The sequence below is a fragment of the Rhynchophorus ferrugineus genome, unplaced genomic scaffold (genome assembly GCF_030347505.1).
Source record: "Rhynchophorus ferrugineus isolate W39M unplaced genomic scaffold, kcgeb_rfMv2 rfM3, whole genome shotgun sequence".
Lineage (NCBI taxonomy): Eukaryota > Metazoa > Arthropoda > Insecta > Coleoptera > Curculionidae > Rhynchophorus > Rhynchophorus ferrugineus.
Window position 1 is genome coordinate 61,158,705 of NW_027472582.1, and position 16,530 is coordinate 61,175,234.

The following is a 16,530-nucleotide window of genomic DNA, read 5'->3' on the forward strand; positions in this document are numbered from 1 at the left end:
ACACATAACAATAACACTCACCGATCTGAATCAACAGATTTATATATTTTCCTTTCCACGTACGATGTTTGGTACACCTTACTGGCCATATTCAAAATCACTATTCAGCCGATACCATACCCTATTAACAACTAGAATGATGTATCGGTTGATATTCTATTTTGAATTCGAGCTAAGAGCATAGAGCAAAACTTAATCTTATCTTATCTTTTATTGTCATTTATATCTACAATGCGTTAAATGGAATTATTTAAATACATTGAAAAATTGAATTGCATTAAAGTCGTTTATTAAAAAATATTTCGGTGGTATTTGACGCAATATTATTTCTTTATATATCGAGTATTCAAAATAAGAAACAATGGACGATAAAACTTAACGAAATCTGCACCAAATTGTCAACAAGAGACCATATTTAAATAGCACTAAAGCTGAATTTTCTTCTTGGGAGAAAATTTTATATTCAATAAATAAAAAGATCTACATCAACAATAAATTAACTATAACAGCGATAATATAAAAGAAGTTGTATGGAAGTTTGAGTATATCTACAATTAAAGAAGATATCAAGCTGCACCCGTATGAATTTACTTAATAGAAACACACTTTTACGATGTTAAAGTGGTTAAACTACTGGAAACTGTATAATAACAGATCATAATACATATAAAAAAAAGTGTATCGATATAATCGTAACAGAATTTGACAAGTTTAATTTCGAGAATATATTTGTATTTCTTTATTATAATATCGATTTTAAAATATTTTTTACAATTTTAAAATAGACAGATAACACTTAAAAATTAGTAGGTACAATAATCACTTATAAGACTAATTGTTTTGATTGCAAAACCAAATGATAAATAAAATCTAATCGTTATCTATTTGTATGTTTCTTTTACAATTCCCTAAAGATCCGTAAATGAAGCTATCTGATACTATCAAGTAATTCGAAGTAAATTCTATACTAATATCCGTATCCGTATATGAAGCCTGATATATATATCCATCGCTGGAAGAAATATACCGAATAAGGACTAAATACAAGAAAAATAATAGCTGATCGAAGAGACCAATTTTAAGAATTAGAAATCAAACAAAAATATAATATTGTACAAAGAATCAAGTCTTGTCGATTAAATATTCTTCAGTTTATACAGTGAACTAGCATATATTTGACAATTGCATTTTTATATAACCTCAACAACATATGTAAATTTCCTTTCTTGTCTGTAAATAAATCTGTAAGTAAATAGTGCACGTTTCATTCGACAGACGTATTCAAAATAATTTAAGTTACTTAAACAATATTCATCTCTGGATTTCTTTCTCAACGGTGCACGTCGTGTGTGATTGTCGAATCTTAATCACATGACTTCTTTTATAATACAATACCGGAAAGGAACATGTCGAATTTACCCAAAGCGCATCATTTAAAAGATTTCAAGTTTGCACATGTCAATGACAGTATCCAAACATCAGCAAATACAGTGCACCAATACTTTTCGCTTGACTGCATCTACTACCATGTTGAAAAGCAGTGGAGAGACGATATCTTGGCCAACACTAACTCGGGACTATCAAATGTATTAGACAAGTAATTTCACTCAACTCTTTAAAAGTAATTCAATTTTCAATCTGTAAATATAATCTCAAAAAACATAAAAATTATATTAAAATTATTAGATAGTAATACATCTCTAACTTTTCCTGTTTAATTTAAAGAAAATGGTAGCGGAAACTCACAATGAGCATAATCCCTCAACAGAAATGTGTTGTGACTTCAATACATCTGGTAACAAACACCTTGATCAACCAAAAAACCGTGTATATAGAAGGTTTGAGACAGACCATCAATACAAATTAGAAACGCTCGTTATACTTGCATGATATAACAAAAAATTGATGAAATTGTCTGGCTGAGAAAACTGAGTTTAATTAGTACCAGAATATACCTTATTAGTACGTTGAGCATTTGGTTAGAATGTCTCAGGAGAGAACGAATACTAACCATTTTTTAGATATGGCAAATGTATTAGAAAGAATGCAGTAATTAATTCCAATTTTATCAGGAAAAATGCAGACAAATTATTACAGAAGAAAATAAGGTCAAATACAGGGATATTAAAATGACTTGACAAATAAATAAAAACTAAACATGAAAAGGTAAATATACTGCGTAAAAATGCGCCTAGAACGCCACTTCACAGTATGTGTGTGAAAGAGTTCAGTGTAAATATAATTAAACAACTCTAACCTACAAACTATTATGGCAGTATAATTAACTGTAGTTTAAGTCCGTTAATATATGACTTAGATTTTCTATAATGTTAAAAATATAATGTTATAATATATATAATGTTCTATAAAGCTTTAACTTATATTTGATAACATTATTTTGGTTTCATTATTTTATTTCCATGTGACATTCACCCTTTGTAGAAGAACATGTCCCTCAGTAAAATTGAATAATCCTGAACTTCCGCAAGCAGACATGCATTGCGATCGACGTTTGGCATGGAAAAACATATAGTAACATTACGTAAACAGTTTGGGGTTAAACTAAACCAAATGTACTGGCTAATAGTGCGTAAATCTAAATTATCATTAGATAACAAGGTTTTGCTGTATAAGTCAATACTTAGCCCCATTTGGACCTAAGGTATTGAACAGTGGGACACTACTACCAAATCTAAAATATATATCCTCCATAGGTTCCAGAATAAAATGTTGCGATGCCCCATATTACGTGTCCAACAAGCTGATTCAGCGAGATATCCACATAGAACCCATAACGAGTGTGATTCGGAGTGTTCTGAAAGACTATTAGTGCATCCGAATGCACTCACCAAACAGTTAAATGTGCGCGATGATAGTGTAGTGCATAGACTCAAACGCAAACTACCATACGAACTAATTAATAGACACATATAATGAAATTTGATAATATCTAGAATAAGCTGGAATAGTTTTTAGAATAAGTTAGGATAGACTTTAAAATAAGTTAGAATAGTATCTAAAATAAGATTTAGATTATAAGTTGTACAGCAGATGGTTATATTATATAACTGAAATCACATAATAATACTAATTGCCCACGGGCTGATTGTTGACGTTGTAGGAGATTAATTAAAAAAATATGTTTTATTTATATTAGAATTTTGTTTTATCTCCAAATCAAAATAATCTAAAAGCGCGCGATGCGGCAACATCACGATGTTTTAACGTCATAAATTGAGATGACGTGATTATGAGACATATTAACCTATATAGCATGATCATCGTTATTTTTTACTTTTATTAGAAATAAATTAAAATACCTTCCTCAACAAACAAAAATTAACATTAAATTACATGTTATCGATAGACACATCCTATTTCTACAATAATCTGACATAAATTATATCGACAGTTTTAGGTAATCGTGATCTAAGTACAACACGTTCCAAAAAAAATTATTCAAATACGATTCCTCGAATTCACCATTATCAAAATTAACAAAAAACTCGATTTACCGACCTTCGTTTATCACTTATGTGTATATCGCCTCTTAAAAAGATCCTGTATCATTGACAGAATACGAAAAACAATAATTATATCTATAAAACATAAAATGAACTAAGATCATTTTGTTGTAAGAAGATAACGTAACTTGTGGAAATAAACTGATTATGAGCTGATAACTGTGGAAAATAGAGACATTATGAAATATAATCAAATAGAGTAGTTGAGTTACGATTAATGAGAATGGAAAATTTGGTAGCAGATGCATGAAATTTTATTTTAAATAGGGATTTTTTCAATAAGTACCGGTCAATGTTGATATCTGATTAAATGAAATATTTTTAACAAAAAAAATTGAACCGACTTCAAAAAATGAACTCACTAAAACTTGAGCAATAATCAAACTCAGATTTTTAACACAAAAAGAAACATTTAAAAATAAAATATGTAGATAATAATCGTTCTAATAGCTACATAAAAATAAACAAAAACCTTATTTAACCTATCAACTACACGTATTTTATATACTGCTATATACAAACAATTTAGCTTAATACCTATCTAAACCTATTTATGTATTTACAATATTATTTTAACTACTACCAACCGATTACTCTGAAGTCAGTACCGAACCCAAACAGTTATATTAATTTAGATTTATTTCGTTGGTAATTTAATTTTTTGTATATGTCACAAAATTATATTATTATTTTTATACATTTTGGGCTCGGCACCGACTTTAACCATTACACCATAGAAGCAGTTGTTTGCAATATTTCTACGAGGTCTTATATGCTATAGTTAGTGCTTGAAAAGTTTGAATAGCTCTTGCACTGAACGACTTCCGATTTTCCGTCACATCAGCTCAGAAATAACATTATACACAAATATCTGATTATTTTAGATAAAAAATATGTGAAAATTTTGTACGTGTCTTTGAAAAGTTTCCTTTTGTTTGTTGTTGTTGTGGTTGTTGTTTTTGAAGGTTTCCCTCGACTAAACCCCCCCCCTTCCACCCTACAGATCCTGATTTGATTTCAATGGGACCACCTCGGAAGTGCACTCTTTAAAAAAATTGACCCACAGTTGATGGAGAAATCGGCATTAAAAAAATATTAACAAAATTGTTTTTTCATTTGAATGGTCCATACATAATGACCATAATATAGAAGAGTGTGGTACAATTTTCAATAAATCTGCATAGATCCGGCAAAATTGAATGCTATATAGACCTACGATTTCAAAAAAACCACAAAAAAGTTTATGGCAAACTCTCAAACTGCTCCAAAATCGATAGAATTTTTTTTAATTACTAAACATTATTTTTCGGAAAAATTGAGACGCTAGCAATATAAGCGTGTGCACTGGCAATCAGTGACAGAATAATAAATTAAATTAATAGATTAAATAGACCCAGCCAAAACAACATATCTGACACAGCCTGCGAACAAAGAACCGCACCTATTGAACACCTCTATGGAATAGCTACGACTACCAAGTATCGAACGACTATTACTATGGAAAAAAGTATTTCTAAAAACAGACGACAGAAAAAATACCGATTGGGTTACCAGTCTGACCTAAGCCATCATATTAACCTTTTTTTAGTTTTTGTTCTATCACTATACAAATTAGCTTCACCATAATTTTGATAAATATAATAAAAGAGTGCACTACAATACCGTTATACAATAAAAGGATAATTACAAAAATTTACTTACAGTGAACTTGCAGAACTTCGCGATCTGTGAAGCCTTTTCTCGATGTTTTCCTTTGAATAAGGATTGTTTTTCATTTCAACTGCATGATTCCATTTTTCTTTCTCTTTTTTACTGTAATTTCCTGAAAAAAAAATGTAAATAATTTTTTTTCAATATTTGACGTAATCAACGAAGGTATAGTTTGCAAGATAAACCCTTGTCAATACTTGAATCGTGGTTTTCGGTTGATTACCTTTGTTTCTTTATTGATATTTCAAATATGATAATGATTACATATATTTATTTTTCAAAAAATTAAAACAAAGACGCATAATTTAAAAGATCATGCTTTAATAAATTAATGTTATTACTCTATATTATAACAACTACACATACCAACAAATTCATTGTCGCTGTAGCTATGATTTTGAGCTTCTTGTTCATATTTACTCACGTCTTCGCACGAATTCCTGAGGTTTTCTTTTATGCTACAAAAGAAAAAGTGTCAATAAACATGAAACATTTAACCACACAAAATGATTCTGCTTAATTTTAAAATAAATTAAATAATGAAAAGGTTATTTTATAAAATATCGAATTGTTAATACACAATGAAAAATTATAAATTAAAATATAAGCACTTTGTAATGCATTATTAGTAATAACGTAAATTTTCATGTATATTATAGATATATAACCAATTTTATATTAGAATTATTAGAGATAGAATTATCCAACAGAAAGAACTTAAACTTATATAATTAAATTTCAAATAATTTAGTAACAAAGCCAAATCAATTGTTGATTTATACAAACAAGTTTTTCTCGCTTTTTACGTATATTTATAGAATTATCAATAAAATATATTTTATATCTATAGACCATTATTATTTGTATTTTTAATATGTTGCTAAGAGTTACCTTTTTCGTTGAGTTTACATAGAATTAATGTAGCTTAAATAATATACTTATTTTTTGTATATCGTAGTTTTTTTATGTATAATCAAATATCTTCTTCAATATCATATATACCAAAAAATAATAAAACTTTTCTAATAAGACAACTAGTTAATAACAAATAATGTATTATCGAAAATAAAGAAACATACCTTGCTGTAACATTTGTTTGTTTCAGTATTTGCCGTGGCAATGAAGCGTACTTTTCTGTATATTCTGCTACCTTTTCCGTATTACTACATACAGAGATATATGACGAATCTTCCACATCTAAAAGAAGGAAATAGTTACATTAGATTGCATTTCAAAGTAAACAATATTTTTATTCATTAATTTAAGTTATTCTAAAATAAATAATACTTTACACAGCGCATTTAAGCGTCAAGAACCATAAATTATAATTCTCCTATCAGTTTAACTATACATTTTCAGGCAAACATAATTATCCGAATGGGTACAAATTACACAGTGCTAAATCAGGTGAATACGGTGACAGGTTGATAATTAAATGGCTATAAAATTTCTCATATAAGCGTGAACAGAGAGTACTGAGAGCTTGAAATGCTCCACCATATTCATCTTGTTCTATGAATTCTATTTTCTTCAATTTCAATGAAGATTTTGTGTAATATTTACTAATATAAACGAATATATTTTAATAGTCATGGTAATTCAGGTCTTCATGATGCCATGGTCAATGATGATGTTTTCCAAGTCAGGTAATCATTAACAAGTGACACTAATGCTGTTCATTAATACCCTTGATTACTTTTTTATGTATATTTTAGTTCATATTATTAGAAATATTGGTGAAAAATAAAATCCTGTTTATACTTACTATCGTCATCCACAGTAATATCAGTTTTATGACTCTTCATCGAATCGACCCGTTTTTCTTCTTGTCCGTTAACCTCTTTTACACCAGAGTCTGTAGATGACTCACTGTGCTCATCGCCATTTTCCAGTAACTGCAATTGACTACTACCCCCACCAATTATGTTTTTAGACTGAACTAAAAGCGAATAAGTGGTCTGCGTTGGACACATATCCTCAAAATCTGATCCGATATCGGATAGATCAGAAGTGTCATCCAGTGGCTTATCACCAATAAGTACCTACAAAGAATTAATATAGAATTTAATGTCCGTTTATATTTATACAACACTACTACGTCAATTAACTTAAGAACACAATTCAACAAATCTTACTTAAAAACACGATGATTATTATCTAAAAGTTCAAAGTTCTACCCATTGAAAAGGAGAATTCATTCGAAAAAGTGGTTAATAATACAGGATACAGCCGGTTTGGCCGCCGCAATGGTTAAGGCAATAATCTCTCTACTACTTCGATAGTCGCGGGTTCGAATCAAGCCATGGCGTGGTCTAAATTTATGTTTGTGATTGTCTCTAATTTTGGTTGTCCTAATTACACCAGGCTCGAAGATGTCTTCCATAAAAAGCTTGATGCCATATTATATGAACATATTAAATGGTTTTACCAGGCAAATCTTACGTAAAAGAAGTAAAAGAGGAATTTGATAATATTAAAGAAAACATTGCAAAGTTGCTGGAAATATATTATTAGACAGATTTATTTAAACTTTTATCCCTGTAAGCCCATAAAAAATTAAGCTGAAATTTAATCTTGGTTTTACAAAAAAATTTCAAAAAATATGTTACTGTTAGGAAAACGTAATTTTTTTAACCATAGGTGATTACTTTACTGATTTTATTTACTTCTTTGGGGTCAACATAGATTAGTTTTTCACACATCTAATTTTACCACATCGAAAGCGATATATTTATCTCATTTTTTTAAGTAAAATAATTACTTTATCAGTAGAATGAAAAGTTTGGCTTCAAAACTATCGTATAATCATTTTGGATATCTTTATTCCTATATTGTTACTACCGTTCATTTATTTTTTCCATGATAATAGATGTAATCAAACATCTATTATCAGCACAACCTCGTCTTTGCATACCAGCTTTTACATATTACGTTTTGAAATTTGATCGAAATAGTCCCAACTACAATATTTAAAAATTGTATAACATATTATTAATTTATAAAATTGTAATATCAGAGCTATTATGTTGGAGAATTATAGGCAGTACTTATTACAGTATGCTTTTTGGTCAATTTTGTATTCTAGCACTAATAATGAATAGTTTATTCAAAAATAATGTTATAACGGAAAATTTTCCGAAGACCAAAAAAAACTCGTTAAATTTTATTGTTACTTTTAATTTTTTAACCTTTGCCTCATTCGTTGGATTTGGTACCAGCATCGGTACTGGAACAGGTGACGGCGAACCCCGATAGCTCCTCCTCTGTAGCCGCCAATTCGACTCACTGTCAGAAAATAACGATGACGTCGAGCGAAAATATTCCGCATCATTTTTAAGATTATTATCATCCTCGTTCTCTGGATCTGTATCTAAATGATCGACTTCCTCTATATTCTGATTTATCTGGAACAAAATATGTAATATAAAACGTAAAATACTTAATAATTCCTTACCATCAGTGTTACTTTTTCCGCGTACTTCCTCGACCCGAAACTCGACTCGCTGTGGCCCCACTCATCCAAACTGGATACGGACGTCGAATCCAAATCGGTCGTTTTCCATTTATTATACAAGGTTTCTTCACTGAAGAAATATTCTTTATCATCTTTATATCGAGATGAAGCGGATAAACGACTGGATACGCTGTTTGCTGATGAGCCAGGCAAATTATTTTGGCAGCTATCAACAACCTAAAACATAATTGCAAAACTAGTTTCATCATATAACGGTGAAGGAGAACGAAAAAGTATAAACTATTAGAGGAATTTTTATTATTTCGATTTCAATAATTGATGAGGTAAAACGAAATGAAACAGTGGTGTTTACATTATGTGACCGTTATTTATTGGATATATAAAAAAAAATTTTAAAATACAAATGATAAACCGGATGGCAGCGGAGTTACCTGTTGACGAGGCTTGGGCAGTAGATAGTAACACGTCTAAACCAAACGATAGTCGAGTACGAATGAATCGAAATACCCTTCAATAACATCCCAGATAAACGTCACGGGGTTGCCTCCAGCTATTCATTATCGGGCTCTAGTTGGCGCTGCTGGCACCCCGCCAGTGTTCAACATCTGGGATTATATTTCTGGGTATTTTGTAGACCGTTATTCCACGATGTAAATTTCGACATGCCTCAAGGTCGCTACATTATACATATCATGATAATAAAGCGAAAATTATAATAAATGCTATCTAAAAGCACTAAACAGCAACATTCTTTGAATGAGTAACAAGCTCAACTTTCAGTAAGAAAAAATATGTTGGTCCAAAAGGTGATTATTAAGATCAAATGGACGTATGTTCCCAAAATCTTATATACGGCATCCATATCAATCATAGCTATAAAAAATGATGATTTTGTATTTTAATTAGAGATTACAAAAAATTATTATAAGAATATCTAAAAATACATTATATAAATACGAAGTACACAATCAGGTCAAAATGGCGAAGGCACTTAATTACTTTATAGATTTTAAAAATTAAAATAATTATAAATTCATTTAATAAAAAAAAATACGTAAGATTCTAATGAAAGAAATAACTAAAAACTCAAAAAAAAAAACAAAATTTGGTGAAAATAGCATAATGAAAATATAATAAATACAGAGACACACATCAATCAACTAAGCATAAATTATAAAGGTTCATTTAGATAGCAAATAAAATAAATATAAACAACATAATTTAATTAAATAAGCTTGGAACGTCAAATAGCATGATTATCAATATTGTATATCGTAAATTTTAGCACATTGTATTTACTGAAACACATATTGCTTACCTTGGTTGTTTTTCTATTTATCGATTTTTTAATTTTAATTGAGACGATCGCCATATCGCCACACTGAAGTAAAACTGAAGGGTGCACATACAAAGCCATAAAAGTGCACTACGAGAATATTAAGTCGAATTACGATAGTTTGAATGTTACTCAGCGTATATTGAAGAAATCCTTATAACGTAGGACTGACGTGCTAGCACTGCGATACTGAACATTGATCATGATTTCGAATAATTTGTGAAAAGCTGTATACGAAATGAAGCTAGATATTTTAAGTGAGGTATGACTTGACTGTAAAACAAAATTAACGGACCTTGTTTCTCTAGCCATTTAAAAATAAAGAGCGAAGATAATTTGCGTAAATAATTTTAACTAAAATAAGAACCATTAGTGGTGCTCTGAATATGTGAAAATATATAATATGAGGTAGCACCCAAGAGTAATTATTGATTCAAAACGTCAATGGCAAAAACTAACATAAAATATATAAATACATACAAAAACATTTGAAAATGAATACAGAAATTTAATATTAGGTTGTACAAATGAGTATCTTTTGCAAAACAAAAGAAGATGCCACAAATTAAGTAGCTAGTTGGGACATCTGTCAAGAAGACAATAGTTAAGTATTAACGAGTTTGTATCGATATCATAAAGGTTTTGTTCTATTCAAGCCTTGACATGAATAAGCGTCAATTGTTTTGGATCATGTTGGAATGCTGTCTTGGGTGAAACAATTTATCCAAGTGGATTTCAAACACTTAGAGGTGGTGAGTTCAGAGTGAAAAGCAAAAAAACTTATATATTCTCTACCTGAAACAGAGGCAGCATGCCAATCGTCAAAAATGTATGTTTCTTGTCTAGGTGCATATGTAAACTAGTATCGGCATATAATTTTTGCTGTTTCTGGCCACCACCAAGGCATGATGCCATCAAATATTACTTAGTTTTCTGATGGGCTGAACAGTCACTGTTCGTTTAACATGTTTCAACTAGTTCCTTTAGGTGCTTTGTTTACACAAACTTTTCTTGATTATTTTTTATTCAACTTGAATTCTGGACACTAAACTTTCCGTTTTGGATGAATTAGCCGCTAAAGAAATTCGTCTGAAGTTGATAACAGTTCACGGTGAACCTGCTCCTTCTATATCAATCCTTAAAAAGTCTGTAGATGATTTTAAAGGTAGCTGCGCGTGCCTTGGAGATGACATCCTTGAACTGCGAAAACTGCAACTAGACAAGAAGTCATCTTGCACAAAGCATTAGAGGTACCAAAAATCTACGCAAAATCTGTGCCATATCTGATGAGTACCAATCAAAACGATTTCACAACAATCCTTGGACCGATTCAATAGGGTTATGCGTATCTTTTTCAGAGATTTGCTACCATGGACAAGACATGGGTCATTCACCAAAACAACGCCAAGGCGGCATTGACGATGGGAAGACTGAGCGTGATTTCGGAAAATTTTGCTATACCATCCCTCCTATTCTCCTGATCTCACACCATCAAACTTACATCTATTCCCAAAATTTGTTTAATTGATGGATATTTTCACAAACTTCCAAGCTTCTGTGATCTTCTGGGAAAGGATATTAATGTTGAAAACCAAGTATGTTGGTCAACAGAGATAGTCCAGATTAACTCTCGTTGATAAAAAAAAAGAAGAAGCTCGAAAGTACCAAAGACAGTTTTTCATCGCCTAAAGCGTTTTAATAAAAATTTTACCAAATTTAGAACACTACTTAATTTAGATGTTTTATTTATGTTTATTGTATATTAATTTGTTCACTATGTCAGTAATTGCGCTATTGATTTTAATATTTTTACATAACTTGATCATGTACGTACACCATCAAGACAAAAAAATGGAACTTTACTAGAGAAGAATCCTCAACTGTACAGATATAAAATAATATTAATACAGCCAAACTATGACCTGTTTTGCTATATTTGAATTCTCTGAATTCAAGTTGACGTCAATAGCATCGGATGAAACCTCAGTTCTTCACGAAAATAAAAAAGCCATGCTCATCAATAAACATAAAACATATCTAACTTAACAACAATGGTCAATTCATAGCATCTTACAAGTATAAAATATGACTAATACCTACTTTGTTGATGATAGCGGTTGCTAAAAGATCCTCATAAGTTTTATTCTTGTTATCCTCCTCGGTATTGGCCTCTTGTGCATGCGCCTTCTCCAGCATAGGCAAATTAACAGCTTGTTTTGAAAGTTTCTCGATAATCTCTTTCAATGCAGCGTGTGCTGTGCATGGAGATTGGCCCAGAGCGGGTAAATCTGAAAACGGTTTACCGAATTAAATAACTGTGTATAATATTTCCTCATATTTCTCTCAACTATGTATTAATGAAATAAAAGATATAATAAGAATGAAAACGAGCTTGTTATATATGCATTTATATAACCGAATAAGCAATGTAACAAACACAAATTTGGTATTAAGGTAATGGGTAATAAAATATGAACACAGATGCGGAAATATCAATATAGTTACTGAGTATTTTAAAACCAATTTTGTATGGAAAAACAGCAAGACATAAAATTATCATTTATTAAACTTTAATATCAGATTTATGCGAAAGTTCTCATTGTTTATGTTTTTACTAAAATTTTGGCTTAATTTAATATCAATATGTTATAATTATCGTGTGTCGACCTTGGGGGATGTTGAATTTGAAATATGATAATAATAGTCTAGAATTTTTTAAAATTACATCTTACATTAGACATGCTTAGTACACTCTGAATTTATGCAATTAATTTATCACTATTATTGTATTGTACTTGCATGCATATGCAATCAAGGCTAGTGTTGAATAAACACATCAGTATATACTTCGCAAATTAAAATTAAATTAGATTACTGAACACAATTTCCGCCGTGTTATCCAGTAGCTGTATTGCCTCGCAGTTACTGTGAGTGTGTGTTAGTAATCTTGTTTCATGATTTAATGTATTAGTACAATACCAAAACCTCCTAAGGCCAAATCGAGTTTATCACAGACTGATAGATTAATCTTTCTAATTTTAGGCAAGAAAGAGATGGGTGTAACTTCCAAACAACCACTAGAGTTCTTTGATATCGAGTGCGCTCTGTTTTGTGTCTAACCTGATGTAATCTACAAATGATCCAAGAATGCTATTTCTGGTATTTAATCCGTTTAAGGTGCTGGTAAATAACAGAAAAATGGAAACGAAGTACTAACAATCCTGTGACGTTAATATTGGACATAATTAAAGTTGCCTCACGAAAACTCTTCTCTCTACCATGTGTACTCCCACTCACAGTCACTATTCAAAAACCGTCTAGCATAGACACTAGATAATAATCTATTATTCCTAATTTATTTCTATTTTATTGGTATTTTTATTCCCTATTCCCTTAAAATAAAATAAACCATAACCCCATAATAAATATTGATTGAAAAAACTGGTAGTCAAAAAGGGTTAGGTCTGGGCTATATAACCTGGATAATATAGCTTTTTATACCCTATTTTTAAATAGTTTCAACTGAGCACGATATGAAATCCAGCAGTTAAAATCATGAAAAATCATATTCTTGTATCCAGTTAGTCTACGAGCAGCTTTTCGCTAAATGCTTGGATTAATTTGTAGAATTATTGTCATCATAATACAACAGCCAATCTGATTCGTCATACGAACAAGCAATAATCAACAAAATAACTTTTCAACACACATTATGGGATATCCATTTTCTTTATTTTGAAATGATATAATTCATCCAGTACTTGTTTAACACCATCTTCTCATTTTTATGACCTGCCTGAAAGTTTCCTGTCATTTACATCAAGATCACATAGATCTATTTGTTCATAAACTTGCACAACAGTGTATGATGTCTTCTTGCAGCAGCTTTCAGATATATAAAATAATAATGATGTAACTCTTCGTAAATACACTTTTTCAGAAAATTCACTCTGTTGCACAACCATATTATTTTATACCTAATATATCAAATAAGAAATATGTTGTCGCTATAGACGGCAATTGAATAAATTATTTTCAGAGATTATCAATCATCTTAGATTACTACAAAAACATAAAACAATTATTAAATTGACTCAAAGAAAGGGTTTTTAGGACACCGAAGATATCGGTTTGACAACAAGATTTAGCCCTAACCTGCAGTAGTGTGGTACAGCATATTTTTATTTCTCTAGATAAGCTTTTTTCATGTACAAATTAGTTAACAAACAATTAATTTTAATTCAAAATATAAAAACCACCGCCTCAATTTATCATTAACATTATAACACTTATAGTCTATCCAAAGTTTTTTTTGTATATACGTCATCAAGATGTTTAATGTATTGCCTACCGCAATTTGTAAATTCGTTTCAGAATCAGATATTGTTTTCCTTCTCATTTTATTCTAGTTAAAAAGAGACGCAATGCTGTCTGATTAATTCGAACACGTAAACGAATCAAAGGACCACAGTTGTCAGGCGTATACAAAATTCTTGAAAGCAATAACCTATAAACTATTGTGACTATATAATTAACTGTAGTTTTTATATGTACAATAATGTTAAAATAAATTATATTTGATAACATTTTTGTTCAATTATTATATTTAGATTAGAATTTTGTTATATGTCAAAGCCAAACTGAACTCAAACTCAGAGTTGATGCAGCAACCTTGCGACGTCACAAATTTTGATGACGTATGTACAAAAATACTTTGAATACACTATAGGTACAACTTCAAGGTCAGACACCATACTAGGTTTACGTTAATCTCCCAAGGTTGAAGAGAATATTTTTATCGGCCTATTTATTCAAGTAAACGAGCTAAATCATAAACTGGAGATAAGAAACGGAAAACTATTAAAAATTATTTGTTCCGTGTTAAATTTCTATCAAATTGATATTTTTCTAATCCTCTCAAGCAATATATTGTCGTAGAAAACTGCAATAAGCTATTTATAGAAAAATTAAACAATGTAGATAGTTTTTCCCAGGACAATTTTATCTAGTTAGTTATGGGTATTCTTGTAAATACGAATTGTAGGAATGTAAATTCATCATTGTTCTCTTATCTCGTTCAAATAGCGACAAGGAAATTTCGCTCATAAAATGAATGATGTGTCAGATAAATTAGTGTTAAAACGTTGATATGTCATACTTAATCATTCTAACTTTGAAATATTAAGATAAATAATTATATTGGCGTCTGAGTAGTCAATCACATACATTTGGTGAAACGACTATTGTTACTACTAAATGGTTATTATTGTGGTTAACACTAGATCTGATTATTGTACTACGATGAAATGTATTTACATATATGGGTTTTAATAATTTCTTAAAGTTTTATAAAAGATACAGCGTAAAAAACACAGCATATTATCCTGTTTCCAAGAGTATCTTCCCCCCAAAAAAATTATCAGGTCATTTTAAATAAAACGTTTTTGTGGAGATGTGTACGTCACTATTTTGATGCGAAAAAGTGCTGCCGAAAGTGGCTGTCTGTTTCAAGATATTAAAAATTGAATTGAAAAATCTACTTAAAAAAACAAAGAAGGCCAGCACAGGAATCGATGATAAAACAATCAAGGAAGGATTTTTTAGGAGAATATTTTCAATTTCAGCATTTTAAAACGAGAAAATTATCGAAAGTTATTGTATTTTATTAGAACTCATGCTCTAGTTGTACCAAACGTGTCCAAAATATGTTGAAAATGGTAAAGCAGAAGGAAAATTGATTCATTTACAAATTGAATGCTAAATATATTAACAGGTGTTTGTTAGTCTATGCCTGTACAACACAGGAAAGGACTATATGTTTAAATGGATTATGTTCCATGATGAAAAACTGATATTCCTAGCGAACCACAATCAATTTAAAAATAAATCTGTGTATATGTTGGGGCCAATGATGTGTGTTGAAAATGACTGTAAAATGCTGAAGTATAATGAAACTATGACTGAAGTTTGATGTCGATAAAAGGACAATGATTAACAGGTATATCAGATTCACAGTAAGCTAGCACGTACAATCAGATACCCATATACTACGTCATACATCACCTATCCCAAAAAGTATCCGCCCTGTAATCCTTATTTTATACAGTCTTCATCACATCCATACAGATTCCTTGGCAAGTGAACTCAGGCTATCAAAACGGATATATCTTGAAGTATATAAATAAGTGATGGTCAAGATGAGCAATATAATCCAATGCTCGATCATCAAAAGTGAAACAAAAGTTTTGCTAGCAGTCATCCCGTTTCTTCGATAAACAACTGTTTAACGTACTGAAAGGGTACTGAAAAAATACATCAAAGTTATTTTCAAATCGCTCAGGAAGATGACGCAGATCCTAACCCAAAATCTTAAAGAAGCCAGTTAACATGTTTGGAAGGCCTCTGAGGAAAGCGATAACTATGCAGAAAAGTGTGAAATATGGTGACACACGGTCCAGTCATTTTTGGCTTAACATTGAATGAAT

The 16,530-nt window shown here is 30.5% G+C and overlaps 1 protein-coding gene across 8 annotated transcripts in view; it reads right to left on the reverse strand.

Annotated features, from left to right (window-relative positions):
• LOC143192981 (uncharacterized) overlaps positions 1–16,530 on the reverse strand; it is a 108,790-nt gene that overhangs the window by 25,236 nt on the left and 67,024 nt on the right. For all 8 annotated transcript variants that reach the window (XM_076398870.1, XM_076398867.1, XM_076398872.1 and 5 more), the window contains 7 exons: positions 12,146–12,333; positions 8,689–8,925; positions 8,423–8,638; positions 7,000–7,276; positions 6,314–6,431; positions 5,601–5,692; positions 5,226–5,346 (listed from right to left, as the gene is read on the reverse strand). In XM_076398870.1, the coding sequence (XP_076254985.1) occupies positions 5,226–5,346; positions 5,601–5,692; positions 6,314–6,431; positions 7,000–7,276; positions 8,423–8,638; positions 8,689–8,925; positions 12,146–12,333 (1,249 nt within the window). The remainder of the gene's footprint in view (positions 1–5,225; positions 5,347–5,600; positions 5,693–6,313; positions 6,432–6,999; positions 7,277–8,422; positions 8,639–8,688; positions 8,926–12,145; positions 12,334–16,530) is intronic.